This window comes from Agelaius phoeniceus, chromosome 1 (assembly GCF_051311805.1).
Source record: "Agelaius phoeniceus isolate bAgePho1 chromosome 1, bAgePho1.hap1, whole genome shotgun sequence".
Classification (NCBI taxonomy): Eukaryota; Metazoa; Chordata; class Aves; order Passeriformes; family Icteridae; genus Agelaius; species Agelaius phoeniceus.
Genome location: NC_135265.1, coordinates 89664755 through 89680371, shown reverse-complemented (window position 1 = coordinate 89680371; position 15617 = coordinate 89664755). Strand labels below are relative to the sequence as shown.

The 15617-nt window shown below is 42.1% G+C and overlaps 1 protein-coding gene across 1 annotated transcript; it reads left to right on the top strand.

The window, feature by feature from the left end:
• Positions 1–4: 4 nt before the first annotated feature.
• SDHA (succinate dehydrogenase complex flavoprotein subunit A) lies at positions 5–15251 on the top strand. Its single transcript, XM_054647104.2, has 15 exons — positions 5–160; positions 2849–2935; positions 3226–3387; positions 4160–4303; positions 4435–4599; positions 5720–5868; positions 7128–7252; positions 9378–9546; positions 10122–10317; positions 11125–11296; positions 12597–12715; positions 13088–13199; positions 13791–13921; positions 14448–14561; positions 14896–15251. Exons 1-15 carry the CDS (start codon positions 89–91, stop codon positions 14980–14982), a joined length of 2004 nt encoding a protein of 667 aa, XP_054503079.1. The 5' UTR covers positions 5–88; the 3' UTR covers positions 14983–15251.
• The last annotated feature ends 366 nt before the right edge of the window (positions 15252–15617 follow it).

Genomic DNA, 15617 nt, shown 5'->3' with positions numbered 1-15617 from the left:
CGCGGCACTGTTGGTCTGTCCCGCCGAGCCCTGCGCGTGCGTCCTTCACGCCCGCTCCCCCCTCCCCAACCCAAGTCTGCGGTGCGTGATGGCGGCGGCGGCGGCGGCTGCGCGGGGGCTGGCGAAGCGCTGGCTGCACCCGGCCGCGGCTTCCCGGGCGGTGAGTCCCTGCCCCTGACCTTTTCCCAGTCCTTGCTCCTGTCCATGCCTTTGTCCCTGTCCATGTCCTTGTCCCTGTCCTTGCCCTTATTCCTGCCCTGTTTTCCCGCCGGCGGCGGCCCGGCTCCGCTGTCTCCTCCGTGACCTTGACTCGCCCGGTGATCTTCCCGCCCCCGGCAGGTTCGGTTCCTCCGGTGCTATTTTGGAGCGGCACCGACCGCACAATTCGTGTCCCGGGGGCAGGCAGGTTCCTGGGAGTAGGTGGCTGTGGGCATGGCTGGGCCGCGCCTCCCGGCTCGGGAAGCGAGCGCCGTAGCCTGAGGCCCTGAGCAGGGTTTTGAGGGAGGCAGCGGGAATGGGATGTGCTGGGGAAAGGCCCTGCAGGAGCCTGGCAGGTGCGGCCCGAGCTCCGGGATAGAAAGCTCGCCGCAGACTTATTCTGTATGAGCAAAAGTGCGCACAGGAAGACCAGGGAAGTGATTGTGCTCCTGTACTCGGCCCTGCTGAGGCCGCGCCTCGAGTGCTGTGCTCTGTTCTGGGCTTGTCACTTCACGAAGGACATTGAGGTGCTGGAGCGAGTCTGGAGAAGGGCAAGGAAGCTGGTGAAGGCTCTGAGCACGAGTCCCGTGAAGAACAGATGAGAGAGACGGGGGTGTTAGGCCTGGGAAAAGGGAGGAGGTTTAGGGGAGAGTTTATCACTCCGTACAACTACCTGAGCAGAGGTGACAGGAAGGGAGGAAATGGCCTCAAGCCGCACCACGGGACGTTCAGGTTGGACATCTGGAAGAACTTTTTCACAGCAAGGGTGACTAGCCATTGGAATGGGTTGCCCAGGAAGGTGGTGGAGTTACCATTCCTGGAAGTGTTTGAGGAAAGGCTGGATGTGACATTTAGTGCCGTGGTTTAGTTTACACGGTGGTGTCTGGTCATTGTTTGGACTCGATGGTCTCAGAGACCTTTTCCAGCCTAATGCATTCTGTGATTCTGGATGTGTGTGGGAAGTATATGTCCCACTGGGTATACTCACTGTATATCTGAGTTGCTCGAACCTGGCTGGTGATTGTGCCCAGAAAGGGCTGCTGAGGAGTCTGGCAGGTTTGTGTTAGGGAAATGTAAGTTGTGAGTGAAGGCTTGTTCTTCTCCATGGTGAGGTGGGACCTTTCAGTTTCTTCCCACTGTTCTCATCCTGCATGTCCATAACAAACTTGGGATTACACAAGTGGGCTGTGGTTATACTTGTGTTACAAAGCAAGCGCAGAAAAGACAACTACAGAGAGAGGGCAAGCTTTAAAGAGTGTCTCCATATTTTAGGTGGCAGTGAGCTGGCCCTGATTGAACCTTTGGTTCCAAAAGGGCCATGATCTTCCTGGTGACATAAAAATTTAGGATTACTGCAGTGAGTGTTTCCTTCAGACTTAGTGTGACATCTTTTTCTGCTTTGTGGGTTTTTGTTTGAAAAGCCTGGTAAGACAGCAGTGTGGAACAGGGAGGGAGTAGCTGCCTGGAGGAGAGTACTGGTGGAGCTACTTATGAATAGGTGATAGGAACTGATCTCATTCCAGGGTGATTGCAGAAACCAGAGATAGCAAGTGTAATGACGCAGTAGATTTGCTGTTGTACAAGAAGATAATTTGAGGAAGTTGGTATGAGAAATGATAAAACTAGGTTGGGGAAATGATAAAACTAGGTTGGGGAAAGTGTACTGGAGTTCACTTCAGAGGTGGGGGAAGTGGTGGACATTTTGGGAGGGAAGAGCTGCTTGTTAGCATATTGTAGAGTGGTGGGACCATGAGTGTAACAGCTGCAGGTATCACTCCAGTGCATTTTAGGTTATATTTCAAATAGGGAAATGCTGGTGTTGCTGGACAGGTCCCTGATGTGGCTTTGTGTTGCTACTCTCAGTAATCATACATGCTGAGTTAGGCTTATTTTTTGAACTGTGTAAAGAAGGAATACCTTGGAGAGGTGGAGACTAATTCTTATCAAAGCAAAGACTGCATACTGAGTAGGTTTGGGTGTGGCATTTGTTGGTTTGGTTTGGTTTTGAGCAAGTCAAGGGGTAGGAAGTGACATCCAGAAGGGTAAAGCTTGCATCCTTGTGCTAAGTTTATGTATTGATAAATAGTTCTAAATTGGTCATTAATTTCATGAAGAATAAGAAAACTATTTTGGACTTTTGAAGCAATACTCAGCTGGAAGAGCATTCTCTACAACCTTTTTTAATTTTCAGTACTATGACCACCTGTAATAATTCAAATTCTGAGGATTACTTGACAGGAGAATAATTTTCCATTACTTCCCATGGTTCCCACAAAGCTTCATCTTTGCTTAATTATAAAAGAACTGCAAGAATACTTCAGCATTAATTACAGACATATTCTTCTGTTGATGCAGTCTCAGGCTGGTCTGAGAGGCTGGTCACTGTTGCTGGAGTCCATAATGGATAGTCTGGAACACCCTGTTAACTGCAGGCTATTCTCACATCAGTCAAACCTTTTCTGATTATATAGCATGATTATAGGAAAGCCAGAACTTCAGTACAGGTAGCTCTAAAATACATTAATACTCTTGTGTGTGTGCTACCAGTGGTGAGTGTAGATTTGTTACAAATGTGGGGTAGCTGAGAGTGCTGTAAGTCTACCCTGTGGAAACATTTGTTCCATAATGTTGTCTTGGCTTCTTTCCGTAGTGGCCAGCAGCATGCCAGGCTCCCGCACGGAACTTGCACTTCACAGTCTATGGAAAGAAAAACGCCTCCACCAAGGTGTCTGACTCGGTATGTCTGTACTTCTTATGCTGTGATTCAGTCAAGCACTTAATGCTTGACAGGCATGAAGCTTTCAGGCTTTCACTGGAGCGCTGTGTTTCAGGTGCTTTGTGAGACTTAGTTGCTGAAATGTGTGGCTCTTTTTAATGACAGCTTCCAAGCAAAAGAGTATAACAGATGTAGCAATTGCTGCAAAAGTCTATTGAGAACATTATACCTATCCCGCTTGTGTTTTTATGAAACTTTTTTGACTTACTTTGAACTATTTGTGAACATAACAAAGTGATTTATTTTTCCAGATCTCTACACAATACCCAGTAGTGGACCATGAGTTTGATGCAGTCGTTGTGGGTGCAGGAGGAGCAGGTCTGCGGGCTGCCTTTGGTTTGTCAGAAGCTGGGTTTAACACAGCCTGTGTTACCAAGCTGTTCCCCACCCGCTCCCATACTGTTGCTGCACAGGTGAGAAATGAGGCAGAACAAATGTTTAAGGAATGCCTGCTGTCAGAAAGCTAATTTGGATGTAGAATAATCATAAAATGGTTTGGGTTGGAAGGGACATTAGGGGTTACCCAGTTCCAATGGCCTTGCCATGGGCAGGGATTCCACACATTAGATTAGATTGCTCAGGAGCCCATCCAACCTGGCTTTAAAAACTTCTAGGAATGGGGCACTTGAAGACCTTGTTTCAAGGCCATGCTTCTTATTTGTAAATATCACATATTTAGTTGAAACTTTTTTAGAGGGTAGTATGTAATAAAATCACAGGATCAGTAAGTTTGGGAAAGACCTCTAGGATCATAAGAGTTTAACCATAAACTTGTAACTGCCAGACTTCATATTAGGTAGCAGGTACATTTCATTTTGCTTCCAAACTAATGACATTGCAAGACACATTTTTTTAATCTCACTTGCAGTTGTTCTTAAAACCCTTATTTCCTCTTATGTTTTTATTTCATTATACTGCCTCTTTTTTCTTCCCCATTTCTAAACATTATCAAAATGCAGTGCTGCTTCTCTGCCTGAAGTGTAACTGTGATTCACTGCATTACAGAAAAAAGAAGGACAAGCCATTGTGAAACTGAGGAGTTTCACAGCCACATTAAATCTGGCTTGACTATAGTTCTTGTACACAGGTGCATATCTGATATGTGATTTTTAATAGAAATGAGGTAAACCTACTAAAGCTGTATTTGAGTAATGTAATTCCAGGAAAATGGATTTTCATTTTCAGGGAGGTATCAATGCTGCTCTGGGGAACATGGAGGATGATAACTGGAGGTGGCATTTCTATGACACAGTGAAAGGGTCGGACTGGCTGGGTGACCAGGATGCCATACACTACATGACTGAGCAAGCCCCAGCTGCGGTGATAGAGGTGAGACTCATGGGATTTGATGTCAGCTGTAGTTATAAATAACACAGGCTGGCTTCCAAGGAGGTCTCCTTAAAATAACTCGTTTGTCGTGATGCACAAGAGTTTCTGATGCTTGTATTTGGGTTCAACAGCTGGAAAATTACGGGATGCCCTTCAGCAGAACTGAAGAAGGAAAAATCTATCAGCGTGCATTTGGTGGACAGAGTCTTCAGTTTGGAAAAGGAGGACAGGCCCACAGATGCTGTTGTGTTGCAGACAGGACTGGACATTCACTCCTACATACTCTGTATGGCAGGGTAAGAAGCTGTGAGTTTAACTTGGTTTGGGGTTTTGTGTTTACATTTACTAATTTTTTTTTCCTTTTTACCCCCAGAGTTTGAGAAAAGATAATCAAACCCAAACCAAACAAACATGTAACTGGTCACATATAAATGAGGATTCCAGGGGAATGGCTTATAGCAGTTCTGGGTTATCTTCCTTCCTGAGGCAATGTGGACTACAACAACACTGTACTAATTAGTACATTAGTACAGTGTCAGCTTTGTGGTCTGGACTAGTTCTGCACTGTTAGTACTTTTGTGTCTGTTAACTAGACCCAAAGAGAATTTATGTAAACTTTTTCCCAAAAGCCCTTTTTTTCCAAAAATTTGACACAGCAGCTTTGGGGAGCTCTGAAAAGAGGTACAAGCCAGCATTTTTTTTTCACTCATCTTCAAACTGGGAGGAGGGGGAAACAAGGTGTAAATGAATTAAGGCCTGCTGTGCATTCCTGAGCTTGTTCTTTGGCAAGTAAGTGACCAGTGTTCCAGCTTGTCTGCCTGTTAATTCTGCAAACCATAATTGAGGGAAGTGCTGGCTGTTTGAAAATGGTAGTGAGCTACTTGCAACCAGAAATCCAAGTACCTGGTAGCTACTGTTTTTTATTTACTTGGTAGCCAGCTAATTGCTCTCCTCCAGGTTCTAAGTGTGTGTGCTGCTGCAATACAAATGCTCCGTGCTGCCAAACACTGCTCTGATCCCTGAGGGCATGAAAGAATGCTTGACTCGGTGCCTGCTGCTCCTGCTGGTTTATTGGGCTCCTGGAGGTGTTTCTCATTTCTCTGGGAGAGCTTTAGTGCAGCGTGCTTCTACATGTATGGAGCACTGCAGCTGGTAATGTGTTGCCAAGGGTAGACTGAAATGACAAGTCCTGCTGCCTAGCTCCTGACTGTGCTCAGAATTAAGTGCTTTTGCCACTACTTGTGTCTTTTAAAGCCAGAATAGATTAATTAACAAATTCTTTATTAAATAGTTATGAGGAAACAGTCTTCCCTGAGAGTTGGTGGGGATGTTTTTTATCCTGATAGAGCCCATGTACATTGACAGTTTTGAAGAGAGGTTTCTTCAGTAAAAGTTCCTTTTGTAATTTTCCTCCAGTCTCTCCGATATGATACAAGCTACTTTGTTGAATATTTCGCCTTGGACTTGCTTATGGAGAATGGAGAATGCCGTGGTGTTATTGCCCTCTGCATTGAAGATGGAACCATTCATCGTTTTAGAGCAAAGAACACAGTCATTGCCACTGGGTAATGTAATGTTTGTGATGAAGGACCAAAGCTGGGGAGTGTTACCAGCTGGAAGTTTGTGTGCTTGTACATGTGTTTGGATCCATGATGGATCCAAGATGCATTGACAGAACATAAATTATAGGTTCATTTGCCCCACACTAAGAGGAATATAAGTGAATTCAGTCATTCCCTCTGAAAGAAGGCACATGCTAATTTTGTGACCAAGTATAAATTTGGTATGAGGTCTAACTTTGAATTCTAGAAAAATGACATAAAGTAAGAATGTGTAAGAGTAATATATATTATTCAGATGGTCTTTGATTTTAAAACATGCTGTTTAAAACAGACATTGTTGCAATGCTGCCAACATGTCTGTCTGTAGAATTCTGAATTTCCTGTAGGAGACAGCTTTTGTCAAAATTCCAGAGATTCTATTTCATTAAGATACTGCCACTGTAATTCTAACTGTTCTAGGATAAAATTATCATATTACGAGTGTAACTTAACAGTACTTGGTTGCAAAGTTTGTATATGTTTATTAGAATGCTATTTTCATTAGTCTTTTGCTTCTTATGGCACTCTCCTATCTATTTCAATATGAAAAATATTTATAAATGTATCTATGAAAAATACACTTATAAATTAATTTATAAAAGGTTGCCTGCATAATTTGTCTTTCTCATGTGTTTTTCATGCTTGTGTACTTTGAGGTACATGGAATATGTACTTGCTATTTTTCCTGAGAGTTTGTCCTGAAATTGGGCTGATTGACTGTTCTTAATTATGTTGGAAGCTAACCTAGATGTTTGCAGCATAATAATTCATGTTTAATACCTGGACAACTAAATTTTTAAATCTAAGAATATAAAACCAGGACCATATGGGCAATCTAAACCATCATTATATGCTATTTTTTATAAAACTGTTAGTGATTGTTCAAATGAAACGGAATGGTATGGATTGAGAGAACTTTGTGAAATAACCTTTTTTTGTCCTGACAGAAAAGCTTCTGATATCAACCTAACAATCCTGCTTTGGACTTGGTTTTCTTTTTCTTCAACCTTCTGTCACCAGCCATTCTTCAAGTATGGTTGAGCAAAACTGGGCTAAACCAGTTTTGTTTTCTTTTGGTTGAAATAGTACAGGAGATGGTAAAACTTAAGCACTTTTCTTATTAACCCTTTTCACTGTTGTGCAAACAGCATAGTTCACTAAGTATGTTGTAGTGATGTTTTGATTTTCTTCCTGTTAATTCTGTTAACTTTTGTGTTCTGCAGTGGGTATGGCCGCACTTACTTCAGCTGCACATCTGCTCATACCAGTACTGGTGATGGAACTGCTATGGTCACACGAGCTGGGCTCCCTTGCCAGGACTTAGAATTTGTGCAGTTTCACCCTACAGGTACCGACTATGAAATAGTGCTTACAATATTATTTTTAATGAGTTGAATAGATTTTTACGCTGTTTTAAAATGTCACAGAATTACACAATATGCTGAGTTGGAAGGGACCCATCAGGTGCATCAAGTCCAACTCCTGGCCCTGCACAGGACAGCCCAAAAATCACACCATGTGCCTGGGAGCAGTGCCCAAACACTTCTTGAACTTTATCTGTGTGGGTGCTGTAACCACTCCCCTGGGGAGCCTGTTCCAGTGCCCAGCCACCCTCTGGGTGAAGAACCTTTTTCTAGTATCCAAGCTAAACCTCCCCTGACAGAGCTTCAGGCGATTCCCTTGGGTCCTGTCACTGTCACCACAGAGAAGCCATGAGTGCCTCCCTCTCCTCTTCCCCTCACAAGGAAGTTGCAGACTGCATTGAGGTCTCCCTTCAGTCTCCTACAGGCTGAACAAGTGACCTTAGCTGCTTCTCATTCAACTTCCCCTCAAGGCCCTTTACCATCCTTGTTGCTTTCCTTTGGATACTCTCCAATAGTTTAATGTCTTTTTTATATTGTGGTACCCAAAAACACTCCCAGCACTCAAGGTGAGGCCACCCCAGAGCAGAGCAGGACAATCCCCTCCCTTCCCCAGTGATTCTGTGCCTGATGCCCTCCAGGACATGCTTGGCCCTCAGCTGCCAGGGCACTGCTGACTCATGGTCAATTTGCCATTGATCAGAACCCCCAAGTCCCTTTCCTTGGCACTGCTTCCCAGCATCTCCTTCCCCAGTGTGTCCGTGCATCCAGGGTTGCTCCATCCCAGGTGCAGAATCCAGCAGTTTCCTTGTTGTACTTCATACAGTTGGTGATTGCCCAGCCCTCTTAATTTGTTGGGGTCTCCCTGCAGGGCCTCCCTGCCTCTGATGGAATCAGCAACTTCTCCCAGTTTTGCAGTGTGTGCAAACTTGCTCAGTGTCCCTTATAGTCCTGTATCCAAGTAATTTATGAAGATGTTGAAGAGCACAGGCACTAAGACAAAGCCCTGTGGAACCCCACTAGTGACAAGTCACCAGCATGCTGTCACCTCAAGCGTGATGGGCTCAAGTCAGTCCACTTTTCTGCAGCGTTTGAGAAGTTGCTTGTGACATGTGTTTAGACTTGCCTGCAGCTGTTGTTGAATATAGATTTGAGAGTAAGACATATAATGTGGGAAAGGTCTCAGCTGTTCTAATTTAAAGAGCAGTGTTTAATATTTTGAGATGCTGTCCTTACAATGCTAAGTAAGAAGTTTTATGAATTACAAGCTGAAACTACCTCTTAAACTTGTATTTCCATTGTCCTTAATGTTTTAAGGGGTTTCATATTAGATACAAGAGCAATGGGATAGGTCCAAATGTTAGGGAATTATATACTAGCATCTTCAGTGAAGTGGGGTAGTTGAAGTTAAGGTATATATATAGAATTGTGGTTTTCTAGCACGTGATCAGTATCTGAACTGTGGATAACAATGATCACAAACTAGATTTGTAGCTAATTCAATGCTTCATTTTAACTGATGATGTGATTTATGTAAATGGTTTGTATAATTTTACAATGTTATTGTTATATCATAGAGATCCAATGTTCCTTTGACTTAAAGATTTTCTAGTTAAAGAAGCTTCACTGCTTGTATGATAATTTTGTAGCTTTTAGGATAATTATCAAGTGAAGTCCATGAGTTAGTTTGCAAGTAAGCTTTTATGTTCCACAGGATTTGAAGCCATCTTGTACTGCTTCAGCACAGAAGAGGGAACAAAAATAAGCAAATGGACCTTGAAATAATTAACTTCTGGTTTATGAAAAATCTTAAAATAATTGGTAAAGGTCTACAAGGACTTAATAAAATTCTCCTGATGTATTGATAGGTGCAGATCACTTCCAGTTTTAATTTGAAATACTGTGAGTGTTTCAAATCAACTTGCTTGCCTTTTGGAAAGAGTGTTTAAAAGAAATAACAACATTTGAGGGACAGTTCCTAGAGGTATGATTAGGGTAGAATAAAATCTGCACCCCTGATTATTTTGAGAATACTCTGTTTATTCAGTGTTCATCCTGATTGTGAAGCTGTGTGGAGAAATCTCCTTAAATGGTGTTTTCATTCTTGAACAGGTATCTATGGGGCTGGCTGCCTTATCACAGAAGGATGTCGTGGAGAGGGAGGTATTCTGATCAACAGTCAAGGTGAAAGATTCATGGAGAGATATGCACCTGTTGCCAAGGATCTGGCTTCCAGGGATGTAGTGTCTCGTTCTATGACCATAGAAATCCGTGAAGGAAGGTTAGTTAAATGCTCTTCGCAAAGCTGCAGAATGAACTCTTAATCATGCTAGACTGTGAAGTGCAATAGTTCATTTGATAAGCACATGGTAATTCTTGAGAGTGAGCTCTAATGACTGTTAAGCTGATCTCTGTGTGTAAGGCAGAAAATCTTTCTTGTTAATTCCTAATGATACTGACAGAGAACAGATGATGTTAAGAGTCTCCTGTTTGAATTCAGTGTGTCTAGAGACACTTGCTCAGACAAGCTTAATGTATATGCTCTTACTACAAACAAAATAATGTGGTGCTGTTCTCTTGGCTGATTACCAAGTTTTACATATTTCTGTAGAGATGTAATAGTTGAAAATCTTAAATAATGTGAATTACTGTGAAAAGGAAGCTGAGAGTTGGAAAATGGCCTCAATTCATCCAAGTGCCACAGTCTTATTAAATATGTGAGATATTAATTTTTGTCAGATAACATTTGAAAAAGAACCTGTTTATTTTCACAAATGAAACAAACTGGATTAGAAATGCTATTAGTGTTTGTAAATTCCTGTTATGTATTCCAGTGTTGGGTTTTTTTTTTGCTAGGGGCTGTGGTCCTGAAAAAGACCATGTGTACTTGCAGTTGCACCACTTGCCACCACAGCAGCTGGCCACCCGTCTCCCAGGCATTTCCGAAACAGCCATGATATTTGCCGGAGTTGATGTCACTAAAGAGCCTATCCCTGTCCTGCCTACTGTGCATTATAATATGGGAGGTATTCCCACTAACTACAAGGGACAGGTGAGCAATACATGTCACTTTTGAGCTTTTGTATTTTCATCATCATACTAGGAAATTGTTTTCCAAATAGAAAAGCATTAAGAATGTTTTTTATAAATGTAAGGATGATTAATACCATTTGTAATAATAATAATGATGTCAGAGTACTTAAAACACACAACCTTTTTGGTTTTTTAAAATAACTTGATAACCATGTTCCAGTCCATCTAGAGGTGGGAGTTCCAAGAAACATCTAAAATGAAATTACTGACAATAATTCTCTGTTAGTTGAGCTGAGGATAATATAATTGAACATAGACCAAAGTGTAGGCCTCTGTTGCATTCTGTAGCATGAGTTAATGTGTATTATTCCTCTGTAGTTCATGTAATCTAAACACCAGAGGAGATCCTCCAACTGACACTAGCTGGAAATCAATGTGATGGTGTCAGCTAAATTCTTCTCTTCATGTACTTGTTAAGTTTCAGTGTAAAATTTTGCCTTGCATGTGCAGATCAGACTTTATGCCTGTGCATTTCTGACTTACTGCAGAATTGTGGTGAAACAGAGCTATGCACTCTTCATAAGAATATGTAAGGAAATCTTGGGGTTTAGCCCTGTCTGTATTTGCATACAGATGTAAATGTATGTATTTGCATACATTTCTCCTTGCCCTTTAGAGCTAAGGTAATTCCATGTTTAGAGGCAGAAGAAACTTTAGGTTGCTGTGTCCCACCCTTCCATGCACGTGGCCTGTGCAGATGAGGAGGTTAGCACTGTGTCCAAGTGTTTCCAGTGGCTGAGTGTTGATGGAGTGTGTGCCGTGGCAGGTGATCACACACGTGAATGGAGAGGACAAGGTGGTACCTGGCCTGTATGCCTGCGGGGAGGCGGCCTCCGCATCTGTCCATGGCGCAAATCGACTCGGAGCAAACTCCCTTCTGGATCTGGTGGTCTTTGGTCGGGCTTGTGCCCTGACTATTGCAAGTACATGCAAGCCTGGTAAGTCTCACTTTTCTAGAGATGTTTGCCTTTATGATGTAATTTCTGCCCAACGAAGAGTTGTTGCTACCTGATTCAAATTTAGAGTGATACTCATAGGCTCTTACTTGTTAGAAAAGGAAGAAATTGGTGTTTATGCTTTTGGTAGGCATGTTCTATGCCAGGCAAATGTTTTGATGTTACTATTTGCTTTGTAATTGATCCTTTGAAAACTAGAATTGGGCCAATGCTATTGGCAAGAGCAGTTGTGATTTTTGACAAATTAACACAGACTATTGAATGTGAAGACTATTTTGTATTTTCTTCATACTGCACCATCTTCTACATCAAAATGTAATCTATCTTACACTTGGCACTTTTGTATAGTGGAATTTGCTGCCACCTTGCTGATTTATTTATAAGAAGGACTGACGTGCAAGTGGTGAGAGAGAGATAGTAAAAATTGCAATATCTCATTCACTGGATTCTTATTGCTGAATCTTTTATATTTTAAAATAATCTGGTTCAGACACGATTGTTGACCTGAGAAAACAAAGAAGCAAGCCCTCCCTTCCAACCCTCAACAAAATACTGGACATGGCAGTTACATTGCCAGAGCAGCTGGAGTTCACAAATAGTCATCTGTTTTCTTACTGCTTAATGTCCAAACTGCACCAGCTGCTGAGATTGATGATTTCTCATGGAATCAGCCTAGATCTTGTGGTGCCTATTTGGTCTGGCTTTGTGCTAACATTTTTTGAATCCTTCTGTGGCTCTTCAGAGTTAGAAATTGTAGAAGGGGGTTTATTAATCTGAGTGCAAAGGTACATGTGAGATGAACTGTGCTGGTAAGATGGTGTGTTTGCTTTGTTGCCCAGTAACTTGTGGTTTCCAGTATTAGAGGCAAGATGCAGAGCTCACGTCTAACTGCCAGGCTTATTGACTGCTCCTGGTCCCTTACACATCTAGGAAAGCATAGCAGTAGGTGGTAAGGAGCACGGGGGCTTATTCCATAGTTTTGAAGAATTTTCATGCTGCTTCAAAGGAATGAACTGCAGAATTTTGCTAAACCTATAAAATCTTTAATAATTGTTGTAGGAAAGTGGAATATGAATATGGGATTCATATTCCACTGAGAACTTTAAATACATGGATACAATTGGTGGGACTTCAGGAAAGTTACACTTAATGTGCACCTCAGAGGAAGAAAACAGATTATTATGTTTTACTTAAATCTGATTTTTAGTAATTGATAGTGTCTGAAACTGCCAGAAACCAAACCCAAGCCTGACTACCAAACTTACTGAAATTTTCTTATTAGGAGAGCCAGTTCCCCCCATTAAACCAAATGCTGGTGAAGAGTCAGTTGCTAATCTTGACAAGTTAAGGTTTGCTAATGGAAGCATAAGGACTTCAGAAGTGCGACTGAACATGCAGAAGGTAAGCCTGGGGAAGCTCTCAGGGATAGGGTGGGACAAGCTGCAGGCAGCTGTGGGGTTTGGTGACTTGGCAAAGTGCACTTGAGGATTTGCCATGCAGAAGAAAAAGTGGGTGAGAAGATTGTGTGTGCAGCAAAGGTTGTATCGGTTGTTAATTCCTTCTTCCCTTCATGGTCATTCCCTTGTGTAGTTTACCTGCTGTATAATAGAGTGGGGTTTCAGTTGTTTGGGGTGAATGGAAGAACATGGGGTTTTTCAGGCTGCAGACAAGTTTGAGCTCAGAACAGCTCTGTATCAAGCTCTTCTGGAGCTAAGGAAGTTACATGCTTTCATATGCAGCATATCAAACTGTTTTTGTTTTACTGTGTTGCAGGCAATGCAAAACCATGCTGCTGTATTTCGTACTGGTTCTGTACTTCAAGAAGGCTGTGAGAAGCTTAGCCAGATTTATGGTGATCTGGCTCATCTAAAGACTTTTGACAGAGGTAATTTGATAGCAAAAAACACACCTTGCTCAGAGTATTCTGGGAAGAGTGTTGGTAGCTTTGGTTTTTGTTGTTTGTTTTTTTGGGTTTTTTTTCTTTCTGTAAACCTAATGTGTTTCTTGAATTTTTGGCTGAAGATTTTGACCATTTTGAATATTTCAAAATATTTTGTAGAGCCCTACTTACTAAACATGGTAATCAGGTAAAATACTTGGCCTTTGCAGTTGTTTTCTGGTTGAAAAATCTTTCAGAGAAGCAGAGATTGAAATTGGATTTACATGCGTAAGGTACAAACTGCCCTCAGAACACGATGTGAACTTGTCCAAATACTGAGATGAATGATGAACTTTGTCAGAATCTTCTGAAAGTTGGGAGTTGCAGAGAGGTAGCAAGACTATTCGTAGGCTAAACACTCAGTTTTCATTTTCCAGCTGAGCAGATACCACAATGCAGACAGATCCTGCCATGCCTTGTGGTATATCTTAACAGAACTTGGTTATTTAAGTGCAACTGATGATGCAGCTTTGGTTCACTCACATGTATTTCTCTTGTTTGTAGACCATCTTCTATAGTATTTTAATATTTTACCAGGCATTGTGTGGAACACTGACTTGGTGGAGACTCTGGAACTGCAGAACCTGATGCTTTGTGCTCTGCAAACCATTTACGGTGCTGAGGCTCGCAAAGAGTCCCGGGGTGCCCATGCCAGAGAGGATTATAAGGTATAAATGTTTTCTGTGACCTGAATGTAGGATTGAATCTCCTTGTTATTTGCCCTCAGATGGATTATTTAAAGTTGCAAAATCTTCAAATGCAGTCTTCAGTGTTAAGTAAGATTAGTGTAGTATTTTTTTGGGGTTCTATTTGTTCTGCTCTGGCTCTTCTTTGTTATTTATAAAAGGACCAACACGTGGAACACTGGGAATGATCTTGAAAAGAGTTGCTCTGTGTGCACATCTGAGTGATTAGAGACCTCTAAATCAGGACTATAGTAATAATATCATGGATGCATTAGCAGGACGTAAAGAAGCATAAACAGAATAATTGTCCTATGCAAGGAAAGTTACCTTAGAGCCCTTGTTAAGCCTGAACATTTCAAATTAGACACGGGCAGTGTTAAGAGAAAGCTTGCTGTGTGTTCAGAGACATTCTGGGTTACAGGTTTAATTGAAATGCAGCTGATCTTGTGGTTGTAGAGTGATTTGCAGATACAGCTTCTGGTCTGTACTGATCTCATTTTGTCCCTAGTTACGGGTGGATGAATTTGACTACTCTAAGCCACTCCAAGGCCAACAGCGGAAGCCATTTGAGGAGCACTGGAGAAAGCACACCCTGTCATACGTGGATATCCCAACTGGGAAGGTAATTTGAGCTTGGTGCTTGAGGATCTTTTTTGCTGTTAACAGCTGTTCTCACAAACAGCCTTGGAAATTGAGATAATCCTGCACTGTTGATCTTTGGGAAGTGACTTTGCTATTTGAGCTGGAATTGTGTTTCCCCTTGTGTCAGACTAGTTTAAAAGCTTTTTTCTTCTAATGGTGACAAAACGTGTTGTTGGGTGTTTAATAGAACAGCTTTATGGTATTTCAGAGATAGAACTGAATTCTGACCCTACAAAAATCTTAACTGTTGGGGTTTTTTGGATCTCATTCATGAATCCTGTGGTCCTGAAGTTCTTTGTTCCCTTTTACTTTAGGTTACCTTGAAGTACAGACCCGTTATTGACAAGACTCTGAATGAGGAAGATTGCCAGACCGTCCCACCAGCCATCCGCTCATACTAGCAGCTTCCATCTCACTTGAAGCCCTCTCCCAGAGGGGCCAGTGTACATAAGCATAGCACAAGCAAACCAAAGTAGTGTTGGCACTTAGCACTGAATGGAAAATGCTGACAAAACTTAACTTTTCTCCAGCTTGTATTCTGCTGTGGCTTACTGTACATTTATTGAAAGTGGAATGTAGAACAGCTTATGTTCTTTCACTCATCTGTCAAAAGGGACAGCGAAAACACAAAATGTGTCTAAATAAAGTCATTACAAGTCTTGTATTTGAATATGCTGATCTGTATATAATTACAAAGCTCTTATTGCGAATGCGTAGTTATTTCCATATTTTAAGAGCAAAAAATGTGCTCAGTGAGAGGACCAGAGGCAGTGGGGACAAACTGAAGCACAGGAACTTCCATTTAATTATGAGGGAGATGATCTTTACTTTGAAAGTGGTGGAGCACTGGAACAGGCTGCCCAAAAAGGTTGTGGAATCTCCTTCTCTGGAGATACTAAAAGCCTGCCTAGATGTGATCTTGTGCAACCTGCTCCAGGTGAACCTGCTGGCACAGGGGCAATGGACTAGGTGACCTCCCAGAGATGCCTTCCAACCCCAGCTATTCATTGCAAAAGTTTTAGACAAGATGGAGATG

Coding starts and splice junctions, on each gene's coding strand:
- SDHA (XM_054647104.2), top strand. CDS start 89: ATGGCGGCGGCGGCGGCGGCTGCGCGGGGGCTGGCGAAGCGCTGGCTG. Junction 161..2,848: donor CGGCCGCGGCTTCCCGGGCG/GTGAGTCCCTGC, acceptor TTCTTTCCGTAG/TGGCCAGCAGCATGCCAGGC. Junction 13,200..13,790: donor TCTAAAGACTTTTGACAGAG/GTAATTTGATAG, acceptor ATATTTTACCAG/GCATTGTGTGGAACACTGAC.